Below are 27,674 nucleotides of genomic sequence, written 5' to 3'. Positions count from 1 at the left end.
GACCAACCCCGCCACTGGGGATGACACGCACACCGCCGAACAGTCGAAATACCATGCTAATACATTTTCAGATCTCTTTATAACAAATACGACCTATTTTACTAAAACGTCTAACTTCCCTAACACAAGCTTAACGGGTGGCTGTCTTTAATTGTATAAAGTTGTCCCACAAGTCTGGTTTAGGCTCATTCAATTTTCGTCAGTGATTGAGTGTTTTTGAAAATAGTGGCTCTCAAAATGTCTGGCGCAAGGACCCAGCTCGCTGATTCATCGACTTCTCCACCATTAAGGTATCCTGTTTTATTTATTCATTACTTTTGAAATAATTTAGTTTATATTGGATATTTACCTTGTATACCTTATATATTTATAGTATTAATCTATACTAGTATATAAATCTACAGTGGTTTTTACGAATGTTCCGTTATAACCACTGAGCGACGCATCCGATTGACTTTAAACTTGGTATCCATATAGAAAATACACGTACTTAATGGATAGGCTAATAATAATGACAATAAATAATAATGTTAATTTTAAAAGCCCAGCGAAGTACGGCTTGTTTATAATACTTATATATTTAGGATAAAAGACTCCCTGTAATTTACTTAAAATTTCAATCACGTCTACGTGGTCTAGCATTAGTGAACTTAATTACAGCACCATGCGGTCTAGGTCAGTCAAGGTAAGTTTTCGTAGTTATTTTCTATCACTTTTTCAATCATCTACAGGGTTTCCCAGCACCTACCAATGCAGGAGAAAATCCTAGCTGGGGTCGTTCAATATAGATAGAACTTTGTTATTGCTACTTATTTAATTATTAACATTAATAATATACATATGTGTATGTTTATTTTACAAATCTTATTAGCCATCGTAGAAAAGTGGCTCGACAAAAATGTTTTTAATACAATTTACGGAATGTCGCGTAAATGTTAATAATTTTAAACATTAAGTAAAATAAAAATAATACGCTCCATAATTTTAAATGATAAATTAATTTGTTTATCTAATGTTACATTTTTGGATGGTTTTTTGTTCGTACTCAATATTTTTAAAACACAGAAGTTCGATTCTCTTAAAAAATGGTGTATGTATAAATACATACTTATATGGTTTTAGCAAGTGCTCTCAAGTAAAAGTTTGTTTTCCCAAACAACCAACACACGATACAGATTCACAGTATGTTTACTACTAAACTTAAAAAATGAATTTTATATTTAGAAAAAAAATACACTAACCGTTCTAAGCTTGTTAAAATAAATACATATAATTTACAATTGCATTAGGTATGTATATCGCATATTTAAAATACCTACTAACTGTTAATCGTGGCTTCGCTCGCGCGGACAAGACACAGTATCAGTGTAGCTTTCCGTGAGAACTGTCTTATTGAAATAAATGGTGTCTTGCACACTGTCCTTAATGCTATCACTTTAAAAAAACATGTGAATCCGTTTCTTCGTTTCGACTTAAAAGAAGGACAAACAAACACACATTCATATTAGGGGTTAAAGTATGAAATTGCCGATTTGTACTAAAAAATTGAGGTTCGTTTTTTTTAATCAAAACATCTACCATTATTATCTATACATTGCTGCCATCTAATAGGAAGGTCATTTATGCCTTTGCAATAGAGTCATGGACATCTGGATTCTACAAATTGTGTGAAAGCATTTTGTAGTGCCTCCTGGGAAGAAAACTTTTTATCACGTAGAAAATTGTCCAAATCACGAAAAAGTGGTAGTCCATTGGAGCAAGGTTTGGTGAATACGGAGTGTGACGATTGGTTTCTAATTGCAGTTCCTGTCGACTTAAAACGGTTTCTCATGCTATATGAGGGCTCGCGTTATCATGGAGTAATAATGGTGAAGATCGATTCATGAGTCGGGGCTGTTTGCAAGTTTTGCTATCATTGTTCGGACTTCGGCACAGTAGACATCTGACACTATTGCTTGACCAGATCGGAGAAAGCTATATTGAATAACACTATGCTGAGACCAAACATTTACCATTACCTTTTAATTGGTAAGCGTTGCTTTAGGCCACTATTTCGGCGTTTGATCTGGGGTCAGCCATGCATTTTTCACTTACGGTTATCGTAAAGAATCCACTTTTCATCACATGCTATATTTCGATCCAATATTCCTTCATCTATGTATCGATTGAACAAGGCAACACAAGTTTTAACACGCGTTTTTTTCTTCAGATCACTCAAATCATGAGACACCTATGTTTCATATTTTTTTATTTTATTGATTTGATGCAAATGAGTCAATATTGTTGGTAAGGTAACGTTGAACCATGCAGCTAATTCCTGGATAGTTTGGCTCGGATCGGTTTCCACCTTCTCTTTCAATTCATTGTTATTCACATGTGTGTGTTCTACCACGCTCTTCAAATCAAAATTTTTTTGGGGTCAAAAGGTTTAAACCAAAACCACACGGTGCGTTCATTAGCAGCCCCCTCTCCAAAGGTAACATTGATATTGCGAGCTGTTTCTGCAGCGTTAGTTCCGCGTCGGAACTCGTATTCAAAAACCACTCGAATTTTCGAAGTATCCAAATTTCTTGTCTAAGCTGAATAAAAAAACATCTGAAAGTCGATAATCGAATGTTGCACATTTTTTAAAAGAAGAACCTCATAGGTACCATTTCAAAAAAGTTTCATTTAAGAATCTCAAACCACGAAGGTTCTATGTCAATTCGAAGTACCAATTACAATAAAACGGCAATTTCATACCTTAACCCCTATTATTAATAATATTTAAAAAAGGTATAACTAATCACCTGCTATTAAACCAGCGACGTGCTGCGACGTTCTCGTTCGCCTAGAGCTATCCCCACACTGGGTGTTTCAATTACAAAACAAGCTTTGTAAAAGAAAACACAAAAACTACAGCGATCGGAAACAGCTTTCAGATGCAGCGAATATGAAAAACTGAATGCGATATAGGGTTTACTGATGTCGATAAAATGTTTTACTAATCTTTACCGAAGCGGGATTAAGTAAACTGAACAAAATTACGTAATAAGAAGACAACTTAAAAAAAAACAGAATGAACAGAATTTTCATCTTCGTCATTTATGTAGATTGTAGAAAATATTCGACATATTACTGCTGTAGGTGCATGGCTCATCTAGGCGGGCTTCGGATAGCCTGCCGACCGAGAGGGCTGGTGGTCGTGGCGCCGACGACCGCCGGTCCGGCGTCCCGACGGGGAGGGTGATGGGAGAGATTTGCTCCGCACTAAGCGCTTCACTTTCCCCCCTTTGCATTTTCATGAGCTCTCTCTCATGCGAGGTTTGGATGCTGGTTCTTGAGCGACAGGAGGTTTTAGTCGGTTCGACTGCGACATGCCCCGCCCTCCACCCCAGTGAAGGGCGGAAGTCCGGCGATTTCATCCTGACAAAAAAAAAAAATTGCCACTGAGACTGTGTAATGAAATGAAACATACAGATTATTTTCAAAGGAAAATTATCGGATTTATCTTTGTGGAATACAATTCGAAATAATTTTAAAACTTGTAGGCTATTCTAAATAATGAATCGAACAAAAAAGTCAGCAAAATGTAAATAAATAAACAAGAATTTTATCGAAATATAAATGAAACTCTTTGTCGTGTTAAATATCGACAGCTCCGCTCCATTGGTTCTGAAGGTACGTTTTGTTATAAAAATTCTGAATACAGGTACAAAATCAAAGATTACCGAAACCAAATTACAGTTTGGACATCCGTGGAGTTCATACTAGGTAAGCCTGTATCGTGCGCACCAATTACGCTTAACACTTACTTACAGCTTAGGCTCTGTTCTCAAACCATAGATAAAGCAGAATTAAGCAAATATTTATTAGTTACTAGCTGACCCGGCAGACTTCGTAGTGCCTCAATTGATAAATAAAACACCTAAGCTTTAAAATAAACTTAAAACAAACAAAAGGAATACGTGCGACGGGGAACACGTCAAAGGAAAAACAAAATTGTTATTTTTATTTTATTCCGAGCATTTTCTTATTTATCTAACTTTTAAACCTTCTCTGGACTTCCATAAATAATTCAAGACCAAAATTAGCCAAATCGGTCCAGCCGTTCTCGAGTTTTAGCGAGACTAAAGAACAGCAATTCATTTTTATATATAGGGTAAAGCCGAGATAGATGCCCCACTTTTTGAAATAGTCATGTAATTTTGAAAATATTCATTTTTTACGAATAATTTCTATTAATGTAGTTAGCTCAATCCTTTATGTTTAATTAGTATAAATTTTTTTTAACCTATCAAATACAGATTTTGCAGAAATTCGTTTTTCGTAGAACCTTTTTTTTGAGGATAGATGCCTACCTGTATGGATAGTTGCCCCACCAAGAAAATACTGAGTAGGATAGATGCCTGCAGTGCAGGATAGATGCCCTTTATACCGTGTATACGAAAAAACCAAACCAAATATTGAGAAGTTCTATTCCTAACAGAGCAATTGGCTCCAATAAACATGGGTCATAATAATAAAAAATATTTTGTATTTTTTAAGTCTTTGAATGTTTATAATTAAAAGATAATTCTCATATCACACAAATGATCATAATGAAATTTTTAAAGCGTTAAGTAAGTTAAACTAGCTATCGTTGTAAGCTAAACTACAAATTTTTTAGTTTCAACATGCATTATCCTATTTTTTTATTAAATTAAATTTTACAAATATTTATTCAACAAAAATATAAATTCTTAATTGTTTATAAAGTATTCACATTAAGTGTTAATGTGTACATTGCAAAATCATATTTTTTATATTAAAATAACACAATAAAGATCTTTATTATTTTCTCCAATTGAAGTTTAACTGGATAGTGCTTTCAATTTTCCACATCTTCTACATCATTTCTGAAAAACACGTTTCATGTAGCTACTTCTGAAACATTAAACATTGAATCCAGTCGGATTGCGACTTCGTATTTTTATAGTTTTCAAAAAATTCAATGTAGATATATTTACATGCGTTTTAGGTTTATCCCTTAGATTTCTTTAGGGGCAAATCTATTGTTTTATTTCCTTTCATTTTATAAAGTGGATTGTCTTCATCTTCGCTGCTTGAACTGTAAATCATTTGTTTGTGTTTTACGTTTTCGTGGCATATTTCTGCTATGTTCTGAAAAGGCAGAATATGGAGGGATAGATAAAGGCACCTATACCCCAAAAAATCAGGGCAACTATCCTTTGTGATAAGGATAGATACCCCATTTTTTTGTAAATAAATTATAAGCATAATAGCTTTTATTTACACCTAGATGCAGACTCAATGAACCAATATATTCACGTAGTAAAAAATATAATGGAATTTTACACTAATTAAAAAGTTATACCACGCTAAATACTAACCTTTAAATCTTTGACGTGTTCGTAAAATTCCGTGCGGAGAAAATTATATGCACGTGGAAAACACTTCGTCACCACGCGATTGTCAAATGGTACATAAGGTATAGGGTGACTGTAGTTCCTACTTATTAAATTAATTTTTTGTCATGAGTGCGGGAAGTTAGGTTTTTAGAACATGAGGCATCTATCCCGCTGCGGCATCTATCCAGGTTTTACCCTACAGATATAGATTCTTTTGTTTTATCCATAAGATCATCTTTTGGCAGCGACAGTCGTCGTTTGGACTACTCTGGTCTGAAGTTTTCGTACGTGGATGGTTCGGACGACGAGAGTGCCTCATTGCATTCGGAACTGCCTTCGTGTGTTTACGCCGCGGCCAGGTCGAGGCTCCAGCTCCCCTTGGCCGCATATGTACATCAACACACCCGACAACTTCATCCTGGTATTAATACGTTCATCATTTTGTTTTTAATGATCGGAATTATTTGTTCTTGTAAACGGTAATGGCTCACAAACTTTAACTAAGTTTTTGTAACGGCAGTTATTTTTTTCGTTTCCGTGGTCAAATGAGAGAAGCGGAAACCTATACTTTGGTCGTGTCTGCCCGTTTGTAAATCACAGTCAGGTGTTTGTGTATTCTATAAATTGCTACACAAAGGTATGTCAAAGAAAAAAGTATTCTATGACATAGATTTATGTTTTTTTTATTGCTTAGACAGGTGGACGAGATGACGGCCGTCCTGGTGTTAAGTGGTCACCGGAGCCCATAAACATCTACAGCGTAAATGAGTTCGAAGGTCCCAGTTTTAACAGTGCAACGATTGCCCCACCCTTAAAACTGAAAAGCATACTTCACGACAGAAATAGGCAGGGTGGTGGTACCTACCTGTGTAGACTCACAAGACGTGCTACCACTAGTAATTACCCGAATTAAAATTTTGCGGGTTTCATTTTTATTACACGATGCTATACCTTCTACGTGAAAGTCAATCGTGAACATTTGTTAAGTACGTATTTCATTGGAAAAACTGGTATTTGTCTGTGGGAGTCGAACACCGTTGCAGCGCTTGATATGAGTGCAATGGAAATCCGGATTATCCTTTGGAACAAGACGAAAATTATAACTGAATTACGAGAAAAATATGACAGAAGCGTATCTAATATCCTGCGATATGTGTAGAAAACCTATTAGAAATCTGACAATAAGTAGTTATTGAAATAATAGTTGGTAAGATGCACTTCTAATTTCGTATGTACCTAGGTGTTTAGTAATTTCAAGTAATCAAAAGTAAGTACATATTAGGTATAATAATTTAAGGCAGGTGATTTTCATAACGTTATTCCCTCAACCGTGTATTTACATACGTAATTACTTAAAGTACCTATTAGATATTTGTTTGTTAAAAAATCAAACACGTCATACTTAGTCAGAAATGCAGTAAACATTCACTGCATAGTCTTATAAATAAACTTGTATTCGAAAAAGTGACAACTGACAATAGGATAGCGTTTTTTTATTTGTTGAGTTTTATCTAACAAAGACTACCTCGAAACTGTTCGATAATTTAATCACGTAATTGACTGCATAGTTTTTTTTGTGACGTATAAAGATTCGTTGCTGGAAGCTGCAGCTGAGCCCGACTACCAATGCGGAGGATCGCCTTATCGGGTGCAACGCGCTGCCGCAAATGTACGCGAACGCCGACGGATGCTGAGGTCCGGACCAAATTGGTACCTTGCTTGTTTGTTGCATGACCGAAGTTCGTCTTAACATCCGTTTCTATATTCAAAAACGATAGTTTCGTAAAAAGTTAAAATAGAACGGTGTGTAAGTGGATATTCTGTTGAAAAATTTAAATGTTAACTTTGTGTTAAATGTCAATGTAAATTATGTTTGGTATAAAGTTGCTATTTTTATAATTATATATTTCGCTAAGCCCATGTTCAACTATCGTCGGCTGGAGCGCCGCCGTCGCCACTGTGAAAGTTGCTAAGTTTAAACCGATTATCTCAAAACAGCAAGAATATTTTGATACGATATATTTTTGTAACCATTCCATTGACGAGTTGGGATACAGGAAACCGCATCGAAAGGCTTTCGTAGTTTTTTTTTTGTAGTTCTTAATCAAATAAGTACCTCAACAATTTAGACTGTTTCATGTAGATACGTGGTATTGATAGATCTAGAATCTGTATTGTAAAAAAAAAACTGTAAACAGGAGAATTATTACTAATTTTAAGTCCGTATTTTCGCAAGTCTAAACTAGATTATTCCAAATTAAAGTGGACAAAAAAGCTCTCTATACTTTCTACAGCAGAACGCTAATGCCCGCTGCTATGTGCTTTAGATATCAATATACCTGTTCCAAAAAGTTACAAGTCTGAAATCCAGTGAAATAAGTATGAGAAATCGTTTAATACACTATTACCCGAAATTTCCACGTCAATAATATAATAATACAGTATAATGAATAAATTAATAAGAAATATTAGAAAACATTGATAAACGATCCTGAGTAGTATAGTCTCCTTTGTCGAACTAAAGTATGGATGGCCTTATATATTACCTGTGTCTTCGATCTTTCATGACGTAAAAACTAGTGAATATTTTGTTGAAATGTAATCCTTAACTATGATTAGGTACAGTAAGCAATATAACATTACGATTAAACAAGTAAATTTTAATCGATACTCTATCAGTATCGATTAAAATCGCACAATTCTCAATTATTTGACAAAACAAAGAATACAGGCGTGTTCTTCAAAATGTCTTGACAAAAGCTAAAACGCGTGTGTGATGTTGTGACTTTAGCAGTATAAACTCGGCGTTCGATGAGCTGCGTGTTCATGTACCGACGTTCCCGTACGAGAAGAGGCTCAGCAAGATTGATACACTGCGGCTCGCCATCGCATACATCGCTTTGCTTCGGGAGGTAAGTTTTATGTTACAACATAGATTTCAGTATACGAAGACATGAGTATTGGTCCTCTTCACTCAAGTATTATTTTTAAGCTATTGCATAGCTTATATCGTGGGCTTTGAGCGCGGCGACCGAATCAAGACATTCCGTAACGAAAATAAAATCTAACACCTCCTACTCCGCCTACCATGTAGCTCGCGTTCAACACATTCACACGTTGCGCTTGTGTAGTGTTTGTGAATAAGCGTGCGGCGTGACGTCGCACTGCATGCGTATCACGAAAAGTCTGCCGATCTCTCTCTCGCGCAGTCTAGCTTATGAGTGTGAGGTGGAAAGTTAATGTTTTGCTTTTGTTAATGTTTATAAATATAGCGTGGTCTTATTTTGTTATTGTTTTAATATTAAATTATTATTGTCTAATTATAATTGCATAAGTTGATAAAAAATGCTATGCATAATAATAATAGCTTTACCGCGGCAGTACCCGAGTGACACACGTGTTTGTTTACTTATAAGAAGGCTAAAATCGCACGATTGATGTGAGATGTAGTAAAGAAAAGATCTCATCTTCTTCACGGACGTGCATTAGAAGAAATCTATGTGAAGTAAAAAAAAACTTCATGTTTTGGTGGAGTACGTTCAAGTACTATGAATCAGGTCTATTTATATCGGTTCGTTATGATACCTATATGTGAGAGTATAGGTAAATGTGACTTCAGTTTCATGTGTCAGAGAGAAGCGCTATACTTTTTTTATTCTTTTTTTCTTTATTGTTCAATTTCGGTCTGAAGGGAAACGCATGCTTTACGGCAGAAATAAGCGGGGTGGTGGTACCTACCCGTGCGAATTTACAAGGTCCTACCACCAGTAAAAACAACTCAACATCGTGTATAGGAATGACTATGATAGGAATGGCTTCGTCGACATAAAGCAAGGAAATATTATCGAAGGAATTATTTAAGATGATTCCGGCATATATCCGTAGGTAGGTACCATCTGACTTTGGAATAGACTTCCCTCCAGGGTGATAGGCCGAACGCTATCACGTGTCCATTTTCAAACGAGGTTTGAAGACTCCTTGACCGTACGCGGCGAAAAAATATCTATAAATTCCGCTGATAATAAACGAGACATGTACTCTACTTATAATATATGTATAAATATAAAGTCGTTTATCTTCTTAATCACATTAATCACAATAATGTAATGTGTGCATTCCAAATTGCCCTAGGTTTTGGATGCAGACTACGATCCATTGACGTACGTAGAAAAATGTCTTCGAGGTGAAATAAAGGCAGATCGAGCTCACTGGAATACTAGCGGTAATTGGACTTCAGTTTACCTATGCAAATTTTCTTATACCTACCCTTTGCGTTCAATGCCAATCCTCGTTGTTAAATATTTGCTTAAAAATTTTCCATAAATTTCTTTATATAAATATATTGACATGTTAGCGACAACGAAGACAAGCGATAAACCAGCTAACTCTTAATACGTTAACGCTAAACTCTTTCCAACACTAATATTTGACTAACACACGCAATGGAATATGCTTATGAACCTTTAAGGAAAAAAAATCATGTAGTGCCTGTTTTCATATATTGCCGTTTCACAATGTATTTATTTTACCAGTAAAAATCAGGGGTCTCCAAATATGGACGAAACCTCATCATGCATAAAGTCTGTCTCACCCACCAAACCGGCAATTACTCGTGGGGCTTACAATAGGTACATCTAAACAATGAAATATTGACTTACCGTGGTAAGCGTTTCTGTGGCCTAAAGCTAAATAGACCAAAGTACGTTTTTGTATGAAATGAAATTGTAGGAACAATTTATTTAAAAAATATGACATTTTTGTGCTGAAAGGGCGTTAGCGTATCAACAATCAAAGGACAGTATAAAAAATGCGCTATAATAACTGTTATTGACGGCCCGTTGTTCTTAATGCTTAATATTAAAAATAATCATTATTGACAGTTAGCCCTTTTAGCCCAGATCACAGATTTGTACCTACTTAGCTTTGTGTTGAGGAAGTTGTCCTAGCTTCCTTTACTTAGGTACACTAGAGCAGCTGTCTATAATTAAAGGCCTTCGAACAATTAATCAAGTTTAAGTAAAACTCAATTAAGTAGGTACTACTAATAACTGTTTATCTATTCAGATCTGACCGCTAGACTGTCCTGGATCAACTGGGAGAATCTGGGAGTAAACCCGCAACGGCGCAGTGTCCTGACTTCATTGGCGCTTAGTTCCGATAATTTACAATACGGGCACAACTAGCACTGCCTCAATGTCGAATTATGACGTCCGCTTATCGTTTCGAAGTCAGTTTTGAGTAATTGATGTTTAAGTGCCGCTGCGTATTGTAGGTCCGAATCGATCCCGCAGCTCGAATGGGCAACAGGACTCGGCAAGCTTTTGCAATAATTCATCCTCTTTTGACGCGTAATTTTACCGAATCTGAATACACCTACGGTGCGTGCCGAAATTTATTTATGTTGTGTAACATCGGACGTCATCTCAGCATTTGTAGAACATACTTAGAATTTCCTCGTCTATTTAGAATGAATCATGAGGCCCACCAGATCATAAAAACGTAGAAGATTAGTAATAGTTTAAGCTCTCAGTGATAAAGCCTCTTAATGTTTCGAGAATTCGTGAAACAAACAGTAGTTGGAGCAATTAATTGAGATTAATGTGTCCAGCAGAGCAACGGGTTGAGTTTCAGGTCGATTCTTTCGATTGTTCTCGATAGTTTTCCCTTTACGCGAACTTAAGTCGAACTGAATCAACTTAATGTCGATCCAGAAATACGTATCATTGCAACGATGGGTTATCTTGGGCGAAGGTGCGAGATTTTCTAATAAAAATTTTGCGCCATGAACCGATTGATTTCGTTGCGAGTCCGGGATGTTAAGCAATCTAATTACCGCAATCAAGTTCGACAAACGAGTCAGTCGACTATGAACAAAGAAAAACATTTCGATTGTTAATTCGATTAGGTTGCAATACCTAATTGTATTTTTTTCGTTTGTTTAAATCAGACTCACTATACCAATGTAAATCTTTTTTTATTTTTTACATAAAACTTGTTCGTTTCTTTTTTTATGTTTTATCTAAAGTGTTTACTAAATGTTTTATCTTCATACTGAACTTAGAAAGAATTACTCTTAAATAAGTCGGTAGAATTTATGTTCATAATAATATATTCATCGAAGTAATTTAATGCTTAGTAAAAATATATTTTAGTCTTAATATAAGTAGTATAATTCTAGTTGCGTGAGCTTGACGATGGCGAGAATTATCATTTTTACTGATTGAATTAAAAAAAAAAAACGTATTACCGAAATTTTTATAACAAAACAGTAATAGGAATTAGTCTATCAATCGGTTTGATATTGAATTGATTTGATATAAGAAACGAGATTTATACTGAGTCAGTGTTTTTTTGAACGGTTTTATTGAATTATTCGAAATCTAAAAAGCACTCTTAAAAATATTATGCTTTAAATATAAAATCAACAATAGTCTGTCAACTTAATTCGTACCTAAGAAATTATTTGTTTCGGGGGAGGGGGGGGTTAAGTAATTTTTGTAAAATTTTCTATTTTTAATTAGAAAAGCGATGATTCCTGTCATTATTTACAGTAAAAACACTAATGTTTTGAATTTCCGCACAATGTAGGTAACTTAATTTATTATCTAATCAGCTGACGCATGGGATCATTGGTCGCAACTGTCGCCAGCAACTTGCGATGGCGATCGCCAGCTTGTGTTTAGAGTACAGATATACAACGAACTTGCTAAAACAACAAGTACATATTAAGCTAAGCAATGTATTGAGGGATTTCTCTCCGATTTTCCTTTTAATGATCAATTTTTGGCTTCAGAAATCTTACTTATAAATACTTAAGTAATCATTATTTATTGTAAAATAACTAAATTCATCGTGACCTACAATTACCTCAAAGAATAACTGGTACTAATAATGTAATACGATCAATAGAGAAAACGCTAGAGTAGAAATATTAACTACCTATGTACACAAATTAATTTAAAAAGTTAGACCATATACCTACTCTAAAATTCGCGAACGAAGGTTACAGTCTAGCCATAAATATTGAAGGAAAATATTATTTTACATAAAACCTTTTAGATAAGATATTCTTTTTATATTAATGCGGTGTGCGATAGTTTATACCGAGTAATTTATCATTTGGAAGAAATATTAATTAATACCATAAATGTAGTCGAAGTCAATTAAATATCCATTATTAAGGACAACCCTAAAGCCGATCAGACCTTGTAAAATTTTAAATGGGACCACATGAGAAGCATTAGATTTCACATAAAATAAAATAATCATAAACATCGGTTAACCTAGAAAAAAGTTCTGAGGTGGTCTAAAAAAAATAGCCGATCTCAGAACTTTATATTTTTGAAGTCTTTTAAACACACAATAAATAGGTTCAGAGAATAACTGGTTTATATTTACTGGTGGTAGGACCTCTTGTGAGTCCGCACGGGTAGGTACCACCGCCCTGCCTATTTCTGCCGTGAAGCAGTAATGCGTTTCGGTTTGAAGGGTGGGGCAGCCGTTGTAACTACACTGAGACCTTACAACTTATATCTCAAGGTGGGTGGCGCATTTACGTTGTAGATGTCTATGGGCTCCAGTAACCACTTAACAACAGGTGGGCTGTGAGCTCGTCCACACACCTAAGCTATAAAAAAATAATAATAATAACGGGTACCAAATTATTTCTTTAATTTTTAATTTCATTATATTATTTATGACGAGACTGTTATCTGCCAAAGAAACATAAATGACTATAGCAATTTTAGACTTTGATGGCTTAAGGAAATAAATAACCTAAAAACAGTGAAGTAAAAATTGTGTTGTCAGTATTTAAAACAAACACGCAATGTATGTAGGTATTCAAATTTTGCTCCAGAAGCACTGTTTTAGACAGGAATTTGAAAGTTCATTCTCAGCGTGGTCACATTGTAATCGCGGAATTTATATATTTTCCTCACAGCTCTAAGCAAAATCAGAATCAAATAATATGAATACAGAATTTAACAACAATAGAATAAAATTAAATAGGCTTCCATTATAATATACAATAATATCAACTTGTGCCAAATATTAATGTTAAGATTATCGAACGTGCAATATGTTTTAACCTAGTATTCATTTAGATGCATTGTGATATTAAATTATCAATAAGTAGTAGCAAGCGTGTAAGCCGTAGTTGTATTTCTACTGTTCTCGTAGTGAATTTGTAGTTTTTAAATAAAGAGAAAGTAAACTGAAATTCGTTGTTTTATTTCATTACATTCTTTTAACAAGAGAACATACCTACATAATATCAATTAAGGAGATAATATCCGGTCATTTTTGATTAAATAGCTTTTGACTACTAATTGTGCTTGTGTGTGAAAAACCTTACCAAAACCTCACTTAACGAATGCGTGCGTTAAGCATCAGTTCGTGTATTATGGAGAGCAGCGTCAATAAAGGACCCCACATGACCACGACTGCTGCTCCAAGAGTAACCGATTATGATGATGTGTGTATAGCTAATTATCTGTAGTTTTTATATAAATTATGTAAATGACATTAAAAATGAAATTTTATATTCGTAATTTAATTAAGACTATTAAATTTGCATAAATAAAGCAGTAGCGTTTACGGACAAACTAATATTATAAGGTTACTGAAGCCCCAAGATAGAAATTGGAAGTCTACTGTGTTAAAGCCGAATTACCACGAACTACGGACCTTTTATTAAATATAGAATTTTATCTATTACGGGCATCTATTCACGACGTGAATATTATTTTTAAACAAGTCGGAACCTACTGGAGCATAAGCCAATCACGCTGTTCTGTAAGAATTTGAATTTATTAAGGCGGTCACTTATAGTATACATTGCTTATGTATACTATAAGGGCGGTTATCTTTCTAGATGCTACATTCTCCTATTAGAGTGTGATGGAACGTGGTACTATTTTTAGTATAAGTTTTTCATGAATTCAATTGAAATTTTTATTCCCTTTTAGATAAAAGCTGAAACCAACCTGGAACAGATATTATTATGTGACATTGTCTGCTTCGAACAAGCCAATAAAACTAATTTTTAAACTGTAGGTATTGTTTATTTTTTTCTTGTACTATTGAGTGTTATAACAGCACTGTATAATTTGCAAGATACTCATGGGACAAGTAAATAAAACAAATCATATAGTTTAAGGAATTGTAGGAAACTTTCCTTTGAAATAATAGCATCAACACGCAATATATTTAAATCGACACCGAAAAGGGGATTGCCCACTCTCCATAGTGTGCTAGGCCCAAGATGGACATCAAATATTACTGTAAAAATGTACTGATTCAAATTCTTAAATGTATTGGATATCTAAAAAATATATTGAAATTGACGCCACTATTATAAAAAATATAATAAAAATAAAAACTCGTTTTGAGGTTAATTTTATATATAAATAAGTGTCGGATTGTGAGATACTTCAAGAACTTGTCTTTTCTTAATGTTTAAGATGTTCCTAATGTATTTTTATCCAATAGGGTATAAAAACACACTTAATTCTTTAAATATCTATATTTTCTTCATATTCATACACAATTAGTATCATCTAAAAATAGCAAAGGAGAGCATATACACGGTTTTAAATCTCGGTCAGGGTAAAACCACAATTCACACAATGTTTTTTAGTCGTAGTATGAAACGTTATTGATAAAAGTAAAATAAATCGAAGAAAAATCAAAACACATCCATTTTGTACGCAAGCACAACACCACAAGCAGCAAGCGAAGTATCAGTCAGTCAGATTAAATTCAGTGTTGTCAGTATAAAGAAAAATAATTACATGAAATTCATATATCGATTATTTTTTTAAATAACCGATAATTGATTTATATCTTAATCTTTTTTTTACGAGTACACATTATTTTGTATGTTTTTGTTTTAGTTGTACATATTTAAATAACAATACTAGTAAAGTTTTTTTTATTGCTTAGATGGGTGGGCGAGCTCACAGCCACCCTGGTGTTGCTAAGTGGTTACTCGAGCCCACATACATCTACAACGTAAATGCGCCACCCACCTTGAGATATAAGTTCTAAGGTCTCAAGTATAGTTACAAGTTAAAGTCCAATGGGTATGTCTTCGATGTTATTTTATGTGCATAAAATCCATTAAAATCGTTTGATTAATGATAATACTTAAAATGATTTATTTATATGTTTTATTTATATACTCAAAATATTTACTTCATACGTAAAAGGATTTGAAGCTGGCAATATTTTTCCCGCAAAAATAAAAATCCTTGTTTTTTCAATAGAGTTACTTTTTTTAAACTACTTATTGTAAACTATAGTGGCGCTTATTTGCAAGAAAGTAAATGCATATTTATTTATGACAAAATTAATGCACTAAGTATTTTTTCTATAATCTATTGTCTGCTTTGGGCCTAAAATGGGCCATCCCCTTTCTTTTGATTTTTTTTAATGCATTATTTCTTTTTCTTACTGCCAATGTATTTTTAAAATAAAACCAATATTGAGATATCGTCTGCCTTTGACTACAGGGTGGATCCATAATTTTCATCTCATTGAATATAAATGTCTTTCATTGGAATGTAACTCATCTGATTTGTAGTGAGCTTCTATAGCATTTACTATGCCTTATATAAATACTTTTACTGCTATTTGATTTCTATTTGCAAATTTTATGTACAGAAAGTCTGCATTAGAAGTAAATGTTTACAACTTCGGCCAAGTGTAAAAGGATCTGTTTGTAGTTTGTCTAGCTCAAAGTTAAACAAGGAAATGTATGGAAACTATTTAAATCTGTCAATAGCATAAATCGTGGCATAACAAATACGTAATATGTTAAATAAACGGTAAAATATAATTTTAAGTATATGAGTATAATACAAGTACATCTCACTAACAAATTCAACAATATATCATATTTTAACCAAAACTAAGTACAGACATTTTTAAAAAAATTGGACTAGCTTCTTCTCTTAATCTATAACTAAGTTTATTCCTAATCTAACTCTAAATAATTATTCTATTTAATGTCACAACACTACGTTAGAACTATCATAATATTATAGTACATCTTAATCTTGAGGTGAGTGATTATCAAATTAACATTTTGTATTACACAATGTATTAATTATTCAATATATTAACTTAATATAAATTATGTAATATTAAAATAAATCAGTGCCTGTTATTGGCTTTCAATTGTTTCCACTTAGGTGTCTATGTGTGTTAAGAAATTTTCATAAACTATTTCAAGGCCAATCTTCAATAGTGTTATGTACAGTATGCCATGAGAGACCAGTTCCAGCTGGTTTATGGCTAGATGGTAATAGCACGTGCCTCAAAAACGTTCGTCCTTGTATCAGTCCAAGAAACAACCGCCAGTTCTTTTTCTTGCCAAAATCATATGGATTCTTGAAATTAGGCTGACTTTTCCTTATTCGCATGTTAATATGTGATTCAATGCTTGTTTCCCCGCGCGATATATTCCTTCCATGGGAAACAGTCAGTGTTCCCAGAGCAAACAATACAGAAACGCATATAATAGCCATGAACAAAACAGCTTTTCGTTTCCATGGATGTGCTGTAATACGCTGGGCCTCAGTGAATGGAGGAACAGTCAAATCATGTTCACGAGGAAAATGTTCTGAGTCATACTCATCTATAACCTTCACTGGTACTAATATTCCCGATTGGTTCATCCGTAATGGATGGCCGATGAGATCTGGATCATTGTTTGGAATGATTCCTCCTGTAACAAATGAACTTATAATTATTTATGAATTATTATTAAATGGATCTAATATAACTAATGTTTCTAAAACAACAACTTTAGGAGGCCCTTGCTCCTACTGATTTGAATTGCCGTACCAACCATAATATCTTTGTAGTTACAGAACAATTGTCTTCCTAAAGAAGCATGATCAGGTGAATTCCCATATATGCTAAAAGAAGCAATTGATCAAATTCCAGACACTAGTTCAATATCAGCTCTCCAGTAGGCATAATACAAGCTTAGTTTCCCTATTAGCAATTTCTACAGTAAATCTCACCTGTATCATTTACCCAAAGAACTTGATAGCCAAGGTCAATACCAGCAACTATTACAAATGTAACTCCAGCAACCATGTAAACCATGTATAGGTAGAAGTACCGAGCGTTGTAGTATCCTACACAATTGTTTAGCCATGGACAGTGGTGGTCCATATTAAGTATACATTTATCACAGACTGAACAATGGTGTGTCCTAGGAGGTTTTGGCGATATACACTTCTTGCAAATACTTGCAGCTTCTGTTATCATTGCACCCTGTAATTTTTCAGAACATTTTTTTTGTCATAACATCCCTTTTTTCAGAACTCCATTTTGAAGTAAACTTGAGCTTTGATAACCATTTAATACTACTACTACGACTGTGAACTTGTTTACTCCTTTATGCAATGAAAAATAAATATAATTTTGTTGTTATATGCTTACAGCACTATAGGAAATGGTATGATCACAATAGTTTAGGATAAAACACACTACTATCAATGCTCAAGAATGAAATTGAGGCCAGGCATGTGATATATAGAACTTGTATTAAGTTGAGATGGCCAGGTCACATCTGAATAGCCTGATATAACTGTCATGGTGTAATAGTTTGATTATGTTTTAAATTTATTTTGACATTAAGGCCGTTCTTTGTTGAATTACGTGAGTCTAATGTGAGTCAAATCATGTAGAGGTTACAATAACCAAAATTGAGGGTAGTGATTTGATTAAGTGGCAAAAGCAATGATTGAAAAATGTTAAGTACAATGGAAACTCTTTACAATAAGAACCAAAGGACTAAGCTTTTTTGATTATGTATGACGTTTTATATGATATTTCAAAGCTTGTGTGAAATCCAAGAGGAATCTCACATGTGTTCTGGACAATAACAAACATAAGGCAATTGTTTATAAGCTCAAGTATATCTTAAAATTTTTAGCTTTAAGTTGTTATTTGTACCTTTTGTAAATTGATAACATAAACAGGTGATACTCATAAAATATATTTACTGACATCTCAAACTCAATGTATTCTTTTCATAGCAGATATTAGCTGTTGTGCTACAAACAGTGTATAATTGTATGGGTTTTAAGGTAAGTCTACCAAATTAAACTAATTTGTATATTATGGGAAGTCTCATGTTTATCATGTTTGTGTAAAAAGTTTAAAATCTGTTTTCTTATGTATGTAAGTAAAGGTATTACAGTGATTGGAGTAATTACAATGTACATACATGAGGTGGGTTCCCAGGAGATGTTACTATACCCATGTAGTAGTGAAAAATTATGTTCAGGAGAAGCCAGTTTCCGAATATAATTAAGAATATTGTAGTTTTTGGACTCCGCTCCCACCAGTATGGCAAGCCGACCCAATATGCTATTATCACTACAGCTGTTGTTAGAATACTAACACAGAAGACAAACACCTGAAATCATAAATTGGATTCATTTATAACAACTGTAATGTTAACATGATTTTATTGATTTCTAAAAATTTTTAACAAACATTATAATTGAGTCGACTATTATCAAAGCCGGCAATGTGACTTTTGGACAATTATTGGTAAATCAGAAAAACGAATTATTGACTTTGTGTTCCATTGGCAGTCACAAAACTCTTCTGAACGACATCTTAGATAAATAACAGGTTAAGTATTAACCTTTATTTATTGCAGGTTTTGAACCATATTCTTTGAAGGAGACGATTATATTCAAATCAATCTGTATTGACATATCAATAACATTTTTTTGTCCAAATGCACAGATTGCCACCTTTGATAATAGATGACTCAATTATACTTTCTACAACACACAACATTACAAAAGGACTCATAAAAAGTTATTGTTACTTTATATCTTTATTTGTGTATCTACAACAATGTTTGAAATCTAAGTTTTGTTTCAATTTCAGTCTTACCTTTCCTAGGTACTTAGCAAAGTTGTCAACAATCCAAAATATTGGTTCCAGTAAGATATCAATGGCATAGTTTTGACTCATGTGTTCGTTGTAGGTTAAAGAGCGGAGTGTCAACAATGTTTGTGAAAACTGCCATTGTATGTGGTCTCTAAAAAGTATGCGTGTTTTAAATTATTGTATTTTTTTATCCAAGTTACCTTAACAGAACATCCAAATAGCTAATATGAATTATATTATTTTGTTATCGTGGCATATGTGTTCTGTTTTCTTTTATATTTGTGTTTGATATATTCGGCTTTAAGGCATTGGCAAGAATCAAAAACATACCGTAGTTTTCGAAAAAAAACTCTATAACGAAAATTCCATGTTATGACAACCATTATGCATATTGTTTAATAATATCTTCCATTGAAATCTGTTTATAACATACACCTATCTATTTTTTAAACATGTAATAATCTCCATTTGAATTAAGTTCTAATTTAAAAAAGTCACAACACAAAGAATTTGAAAGAATAGAAACATGGAACTTATCAGAACTTATAAATATTATGTGTTTTTTTTAAGAGATTTTATGACCTGGTGACTGAGACCTTTAAGTAATGTCTATTTTAATTTATATTCATATTTTTATGAAAAATTATATTATGGGGTGAAATGAAATGAAGATGATTAATTTGAGACATTAATCAACTGGGATGAAATTAAATGAAATGATATGGGATGAAATATAATCTCAGTAAAATGGTGGTCATTTACTAAGATTATTGCAGTGGACTTTTTGGAGGATCCCGAGAAGTTACTCCAGCGGCTTTGTTTCATTTTCCCACATTTGTGCACTTTCACAGATATTAAACAGTTAATAAACCACCATTATTACACATTTAAACCCGAAGAAAGACTAAGTAGACAAAATAAAACAAGTCACACACTTCACTCCTCGCGCTCCCGCCAAAAAAGTCAATATTAAGTGTATAGTCTATGAGTCATAGATAATAATACTTCTAATATTTAAAATCAAAAATCAATGCATCAGCAGTCTGACACATATTACTTTACTGACTACTGGTTAATCTACTCTTTGGTTTGACCGAGGTAGCTATGGTAATTACTGGTAATTCGTACAAGAATACTTCACATAAAATGGATATATTCAAAAAGCGTTTAAGCCATTTTATATATTAAAGCATTTTCGCTTCATTCATCAGTCATCAGTCAGTTAAAAGATTTACGTTTTTTCTGTCACTTCAGTTTTTAAAAATATTTTTAAAAAGCATCGAAATGCATAGTTTTTACTATAATGCGCAGAAATAAGATCTTTGAAATAAAATAATATCTACCTGATTAGATTATGGTTCCTTTGCTACCGCTAGTTTCTTAAATTCCTGTGTATATGCCCATCATGAGATATTGTTTTATTTCATAGATGAGCTTACAGTCTATTAAGAAATCACAATCTAAATATCAACAGCTGCTCAGATATGGGGTAGAAGTCTCAATGATACTGTAAGACAGTCATTTACGCCTATTGACCATAACACAAGACTACTTCGAGGCATGTTGAGGTAGGATTGGCCCCTCTTAGTTGAGTCCTCGAATTCTTCCATGTTTCGTGACTAAACAGTAAGGTCTATCCACCACCCGCAATCTTTACATCCTCAAAAAAAAGGAGGATTGTGACACCAGCCAGTTTGGTGGTGAAGCGTTACAATACAATATACCTATATGTGGCCTAGATTTTTATAACACGAAGTTATTACTCCATTGTGAAAGTTATTCGTACTTTCTGCATATCTGTTCGGTAGGTACCTACCTTTTTTTTTGTTAAGGCGCGTGTTCCTCCTGCATTGTTTCTGCGCTTAGGTACCCCGTTCAGGGTAAGTATGAGAGTTTTGACAGTCTGCAGATGTTGGGAGTAGACAGCAGGCCTAATTATGTTAAAAAATGGTATCTGTCTACGGGATTACGAAAACACAGGACACAGTCACTTTGCTTGACCAGAGTACTCCAGGCGCTCTATTCTATCTAGGCTCTATGCCACGATGATTTAGGCCTAAAGGCAAGTTTTAAATATACGAACATAATAGAATCGATATACGGTTGAAACGCTTGGTCTAGATAAGCTTATTTATTACAAGGCTACGCATCACTATTGTTACACAATAGTAGAATTTTTTTTTTTTTTACACTATCGCTACTTCTCGTATTATGTACCGTACTAGAAGTAACGGCAAATGAGTAAAATGAAACTCTTATCTGTTTATTTTTATTTATTTTACACATAAAAGCAGTTCACGTGCAATAATTATAGTAAATATAACTTTGCTAGAATTATCAGAAGAACCTTATGGTTGGTACCGCAATCTGTGAATGTCCTCGTATTTAGAGGTTGAAAAGTAAACCAATTGTAGTTATATTATAAAATTGCAAAATAAGACTTCAATTTTCTCAAATTGCAATATTTATAATTTTATACATTCAACAAATTTTTGCTCAAACCATTTAGTTTATCTCAACTGATAGACTTTGGTTAAAGTGCTTAAAACACGCACAGATTTAATTACCAAGCAATAGGTCTTCTATAAAAATTACAATATTAAAAAGCATTTCAATCACAATCAAAGTAAAAAAAGATAATTAGCATTAAAATTTAATAAGGGAAACAAAAGTTAACAAGGCATCTTCGAAATTTAAGATTTTGGCTATCGTGGCATTGTTATTTATGTAGAAAGAAACATAACAGCATATTAAACCTTACTTGACAAACATGAAAAAGTAGGAGACACTACGAAATATTTAGTAAACAAATTGTAATCAACAGTAAAAAAGTTCTATTGCATGTTTCTACTCATAATCACAATGTAACCTAAAACTTAACTATCTACTACTGATCACAGCGTCTTTGTCAGCTTTGTTGAACTCTTTCGAACAATAATTAAATTATCGAAATGTTCAAGCTCATCTGTAACAATCAACGTAGGCTATTCCGTATATCCTTTCCCTAAATTGTTGTTGAAAATTTCATTTTTTTTTTAAATTAGTAAATCTGATTGAAACATCTCGAATAAAGTTTCAACAATATCTAATTTCAAAGACAACTGAAATTAATTATTAAATTGAAACTAATCGTTGTAGTAAAAGTAAGGTGCCAAAAATAGGAATTCATTTAGAAAACAAACTCTAACCTCAGCTTGTTTTCGTTTAGTTTGGCACAAAAATTGAAACCGTTTGAATTAAAAAAAAAATGTCATTACGGTGATTGGTCTCTTAATATTGCTAGTGATAACTATTATTTTAATATTAGAACAACTTAAAAATACAGATAAAAACTAAAAACTAGAACCATAGGATTATGTAATATTGTAAAACTGGAAATCACACGGTAGGTACTTCTAACAGTCCCTACAATTTGAAACGACATCTATTATATTATATTATCTACTACGAGACTATTATAAACGTTTTAAACTATAATATCAGTATCAATCTTCTTTAAAAGAAATTACCACGATACAGTGTCTGTAATTAGATTTTGTGACATGCAAACAATACACTATTAATTTTGCAGCGATAAATGTTGAAGAATTGAAACGGACAACATGTTATTTAAAAAAAAAATGTTTAGTTTCACTCAGATGTGTTTCCTGAAAGCGAATGATAAAAGCAGATTCCCGCAGACAACCCATTAGGTTTTTCACCGGACCTTTTCAGTGGGTTGCAATGGGAATCTGGATGTTAGCGAAGTCTAGCAGGCTGAGCCCCGTGAGATTGTCTTCAAGCCCGGATGAGCTGACATAGCCCTTCAAAGCTGCCAGAGATTATCTAGGCTTACCAGAAAAAAGGGTGCGTGTACGCGCGTATTTTATTAATGTTTTATTTTATTTAAATTTTAATCAATTTGAAAAAAAATCGATTAAACAACATCCTCAAATACGGTTCGGAAAGTTCACCTGCGGCTATATTCAGACTCGCCAAGTTACGTCGGTCGTATTGTAATGAGCGATTTAGTGGGCAACTTCATTCTGTTAATTTTGTGTCACGGTGCGCGCGCATCGTAAAATTTCACTCTCATCAATTTTTCATAACGCGCCTAAAGAAGTATAACTTCAAAAATATTAGTGTAATTGTAATTAATGCGCTACAGAAACTGAAGGCGTTGTTAATATCAATAAAAAAAAAAAAACTACAGCGTAGATTCCCAGTTATACAATAATGCACATTACTAGTATATTTAAAATATGAAACACAAATCATAGTAACTTGCTGATGAGATCGTATCATGTATACGTCAAACGACGAAACATTTCACAAAACAGAAATGAACCAGTCATCTTCGATTTGGTAGCACTATAATTCTTAACATTAATTAAACTCTAACATTCAGTAAAGATTATAAACTACAAAATAAAACGTGAAAAAAGTATTTGCATTCAATACAAATTCAAATAAAAATTTAGAGTAGAGTAGTAGAGACATTAAGAATAGATTCAAAATGAATCTTAAATGAAGTGAACGTGATCGTTCACGGCTCCAATGCTATCTTCAGACAAACGACTCGCTTGAAGTGTTATCGTTCATCGTACCACTAAACTGGCAGCTGTAAGCACAATCACGTTACTAAAGTGCGTAGAGGATCTACTAGAAACACTAGATCTCTACCTCTACTAGTGAGCGGAGTGCCGCTCTATCGATATTGAAACGTTATAACGTTTATAACAAGATGTTATTCAATTTCCATAACACAAACACGAATGGGTCTTGCACACCCTAAAACAGATCCTTACAATATGTAAGAAACACATCACTATGCGAACAAAACAAGAAAGGGATTGACCTTTTTGGTTATTTCGATCGAATCTCGATACTAAAACAGAGTATGTACTAAAAGAGATAGTTTTAAATCATCCTTCAATTATACGGCATGTTGGCAAATATGCTTATTTTGGCAAATCACATTTCTTGAGTGGTAACTTTTGATAACTAGAGTTTATTGGCAATACTAATCTCATTTTGATCGCACGTCGCAAAACATCTTAAGAACTCAGTACCGAAATCTATAGGCGGTTTTTGGACCAGCAAAAATCACCATTAAATCCACTTCGATAATGGGCATGTCCATTCGAAGTAAAATATATCTACGCATCAGGTAAATAGCATAGTATTTACAACGACAGATTGTTTATTCAACCAACAATTACCGTACACGCGGTTGAATTATTATAATTAATTGCGAACCCAAGTCACGATCGCGTGATCGACGAATATTTATATTTAATTTAAAATTTTTGGGTTCCTCGAATACCACTACATAATTAAATTTAATTGTGCCAAATAATGTGCACATGGCTATTTTTAAACAAACATATTAAAATTTGAAGTACATGCACGAATTGGGCGATCCACTAAACTACGTTGAAACATCAACGCGTAAATACATCGATAATGACAAATTTCTCTTCAAATTTAATTACGATTAACACTAAACAGATCCATTAAGACATTACTAAGAATAACCGCAATTAAATAAACTCGATTCGGAAGTATCGTAAACTAAGGAATTCCGTAAGTACATGACGTATAAGTACTTTGATGATTGAAGAACGATTTCGATCAATCGTTCTTTCGAGAACAAATCTACACTTAGATACTAAACAATTTAATTCATTTATAAAAAAAAAACAATACGATTTCGATCATATTAATTTTTTTTTTTTTTTTATGAATTAAACTCGTTCTTACCCAGGAATTCAAAGGGCAAAATTAACGTTAATTAAATTCTATAAAACATGTAGATACATGTGTTCGTTTAAAACACTGATTACACAGAATAAATGCAAAGCTTTAAACATTATTAAATGCAAAAAACATTAACTCGACACACTTAAAAAATAAAAGCATTCAAAGACTTGACCATGAATACGACGCAGTCTTTCGTATATATCAAATGAACTGTTTATTCATTTACTTCAAATATATGAAGCGAAGTTGTTTATTCTCTAACCAGTTATTAAGTCTCATTTCTACAGAAAAAAAAACAGTGAAAAACATAGATGCGCTTCGACGTACCTATTTGTGGAAACGAATTTTTGACCGACTTTTAAGGTAGAATGTTGGTTTTAGTCTGTCACTTTAGTTCGAATAAAACTCAGATTGTTTTTGATCCGTTAAAAAGCTAAGGCTAGACGTTCAATAAATATCACTATATCGAGTAACGTATCACATGTAATCACAACAATTACTACACGTTATAATATTGGTCGCCTTGGTATAAGGTATGGTTTACACGTGGTAATACAGAGTACATAGTATCATTATACGAAATACGATACAAATGAAGTTAAATCATACTATTGTCATCAGTGTGCTCAAGTCTTATGTAAACAATTGTAGACGAGTAGATTTTTATTTATTTACTTAAATGCCTACTTATGAATTCAGAAGCATACGTCGGTTGATGACGTTTGAATTGAGCAAATAAAAATATCATTTTAACAAAACTAAAGAATATACAGATATATTCACTTGTTTGCTTGATAATTGTTGAGGCTTGTATGGTTTTAGATGGAAAAAATATGAAATTAAATCGAGTTTACGGCGAGACATTTCGATAAATGTCAATGAAGGCGATTAAATCTTACTCTAGATGCGTGATTGATTGAATCGTGAAAGTCCAGCCGTCGCGGTAAAGTTAGGTACTATGTGATTAGAATTATGATAGATTCATACTAGATAATATTATGTAAACATGGGGATTGATATTAACTATTACAATACTATTTATCGAGTATAAAAATTAGAAAATATTTTCATTTAAAAAACATTTTTTTATCTACAAATTATACTTATGATAATGATTTAATTTTCGAATTATTAATTATTGATAGCAATATTAGTTCAGACGAGGTAAACTAAACTATCTAAATTAAGTATTATTTCATATAAATAGATCGGATCAATGTTCAGAGATGTATTTAATGTAATTAATGATTTAGAATCACAATTTATACGACCCTGCAATAAATTTTACTAATAAAATCAGTCAGGAAATTTAATCATAGAAGTAGAATATAATATGGCTAAAATAAAATTATAAAATTGGTTTTCTAATATTTACGCAGAGTGGATACTCAAGACGCGGCCAGCAACGGGAGCTACAAAAGGAAATCGTAAAAAAATATGTATCACTAAATAAAATGATAGTTCAGTTCGAAAATGTGTTACTTTCATAATTACTGAATTATCAGTATTCTAATCATGGTTTGTCTCTTGAGAACTAATATAATGAACGAAAAAAAGGGCATTATTAAATTTGTTTTTTCTTGCATTTGGTACATTTTTACTAAAATCAGTTAATGCCAATAAAAATTAACTCAAGCAAAATCAACTCTTAAGACAGATTTCCTGTAGCTCTAAAATAGAAAGAACCACAGCTGTTACCCCGTACCGAGTATCCTCCGTGTATATTAAGTTAATCTAAATAGAATAGTGAATGTAAATCTAAATAATTCACAAAACTACATATTACTATAATATTATTATAACACCACTACATATAAAAATTACATACACTCAGTATTTTACGGCACAAATTTGATTAATCATTAACTAGTATTCAGTAATATAATATACTAAAATAGTAAAGATTTAGATTATCATAGTAATATTAATTGATGTTCTGAAATCTGACATCCACGTGAGATTTCCATGCTAATGAAATAAAATTATTCAAAAAACCTTGAGATACATACGCACACTCAGAAACTACAGCTTAATCACACGGGTAATGTTTTGTTATCGATATTCACCAATCAATTCGTCCCCACAACACTAAAATCGGTCCGTCCGCCTCGTTTCGCTGAAAAGTCTTAACGCCTGCACGAATCCAAATGTTTTTTTGCCCACTTTATAAGGAGCAAACCGGTTAGAGAAATCTCGCTTCATCCACGCTGGACCCAGTGCTCGGTGTGGTTGAGCGATCGGCGGAAACCGAAGTGAGCTTCGGTGGTAGCCGCGATTTGATCTATGGCCTCAAGTGTACGTGAGACGGCGGTAAGACGCTTCATCAGGCAACGAGTGGAAAGTATCAGTACCTGTGCGATGAAACGGTTCACATTGTATATGGACAACTTTTTTTTTAATTGCTTACATGGGTGAACGAGCTCAGCCACCTGGTGTTAAGTGGTTACTGGAGCCCATAGACATCTACAAGATAAATGCGCCACCCACCATGAGATACAATTTCTAAGGTCTTAAGTGTAGTTACAACGGCTGCCTACCATCAGTAAATCCACCCATCTAAGCAATACAAAAAATTTCTAATGTAACAGATGTTCGACTCTGCTCATCTTAGTAAAA

The 27,674-nt window shown here is 33.3% G+C and overlaps 3 protein-coding genes across 5 annotated transcripts in view; 1 reads left to right on the top strand and 2 right to left on the bottom strand.

The window, feature by feature from the left end:
• The first annotated feature begins 182 nt into the window (after window positions 1–182).
• Window positions 183–13,611, top strand: LOC101736015 (achaete-scute homolog 3). Of its 2 annotated transcripts, none has more exons than XM_021350416.3 (6): window positions 183–290; window positions 5,636–5,811; window positions 6,980–7,085; window positions 8,182–8,302; window positions 9,522–9,612; window positions 10,455–13,611. In XM_021350416.3, exons 1-6 carry the CDS (start codon window positions 238–240, stop codon window positions 10,571–10,573), a joined length of 666 nt encoding a protein of 221 aa, XP_021206091.1. In that variant the 5' UTR covers window positions 183–237; the 3' UTR covers window positions 10,574–13,611. The 2 variants fall into 2 exon arrangements, with proteins under 2 accessions (XP_021206091.1, XP_012548973.1); XM_012693519.4 differs by having other exon boundaries at window positions 6,980–7,100.
• An 822-nt stretch (window positions 13,612–14,433) lies between these two features.
• LOC101735887 (palmitoyltransferase ZDHHC16) lies at window positions 14,434–19,876 on the bottom strand. The gene is made up of 5 exons (XM_038013177.2): window positions 19,647–19,876; window positions 19,320–19,467; window positions 18,637–18,828; window positions 17,423–17,678; window positions 14,434–17,121 (listed from the first exon to the last, which is right to left on the bottom strand). The coding sequence occupies exons 1-5, from the start codon at window positions 19,697–19,699 to the stop codon at window positions 16,622–16,624; spliced, it is 1,149 nt and encodes a 382-aa protein (XP_037869105.1). The 5' UTR covers window positions 19,700–19,876; the 3' UTR covers window positions 14,434–16,621.
• A 1,695-nt stretch (window positions 19,877–21,571) lies between these two features.
• Window positions 21,572–27,674, bottom strand: part of LOC101735755 (uncharacterized) — a 39,917-nt gene continuing 33,814 nt past the window's right edge. For both annotated transcript variants that reach the window (XM_012693610.4, XM_021350342.3), the window contains exon 12: window positions 21,572–27,409. In XM_012693610.4, the coding sequence (XP_012549064.1) occupies window positions 27,257–27,409 (153 nt within the window). In that variant the 3' untranslated portion in view covers window positions 21,572–27,256. The remainder of the gene's footprint in view (window positions 27,410–27,674) is intronic.

The sequence above is a fragment of the Bombyx mori genome, chromosome 1 (assembly GCF_030269925.1).
Source record: "Bombyx mori chromosome 1, ASM3026992v2".
In the NCBI taxonomy this organism is placed as follows: Eukaryota; Metazoa; Arthropoda; class Insecta; order Lepidoptera; family Bombycidae; genus Bombyx; species Bombyx mori.
The sequence above is the reverse complement of the archived record's forward strand: the minus strand, read 5'-3'. Positions and strand labels throughout refer to the sequence as shown.

Excerpts from the sequence above, each read along its gene's own strand:
- LOC101736015 (XM_012693519.4), top strand. The coding sequence starts at position 238 with ATGTCTGGCGCAAGGACCCAGCTCGCTGATTCATCGACTTCTCCACCA. Across the intron at positions 291-5,635 it reads TCGACTTCTCCACCATTAAG|CGACAGTCGTCGTTTGGACT; the intron begins GTATCCTGTTTT and ends ATCTTTTGGCAG. Across the intron at positions 9,613-10,454 it reads AGCTCACTGGAATACTAGCG|ATCTGACCGCTAGACTGTCC; the intron begins GTAATTGGACTT and ends TTATCTATTCAG.
- LOC101735887 (XM_038013177.2), bottom strand. The coding sequence starts at position 19,699 with ATGGTTGTCATAACATGGAATTTTCGTTATAGAGTTTTTTTTCGAAAA. Across the intron at positions 17,679-18,636 it reads CTCCTGGGAACCCACCTCAT|GGTGCAATGATAACAGAAGC; the intron begins GTATGTACATTG and ends GAAAAATTACAG. Across the intron at positions 17,122-17,422 it reads TCTTTGGGTAAATGATACAG|GAGGAATCATTCCAAACAAT; the intron begins GTGAGATTTACT and ends CATTTGTTACAG.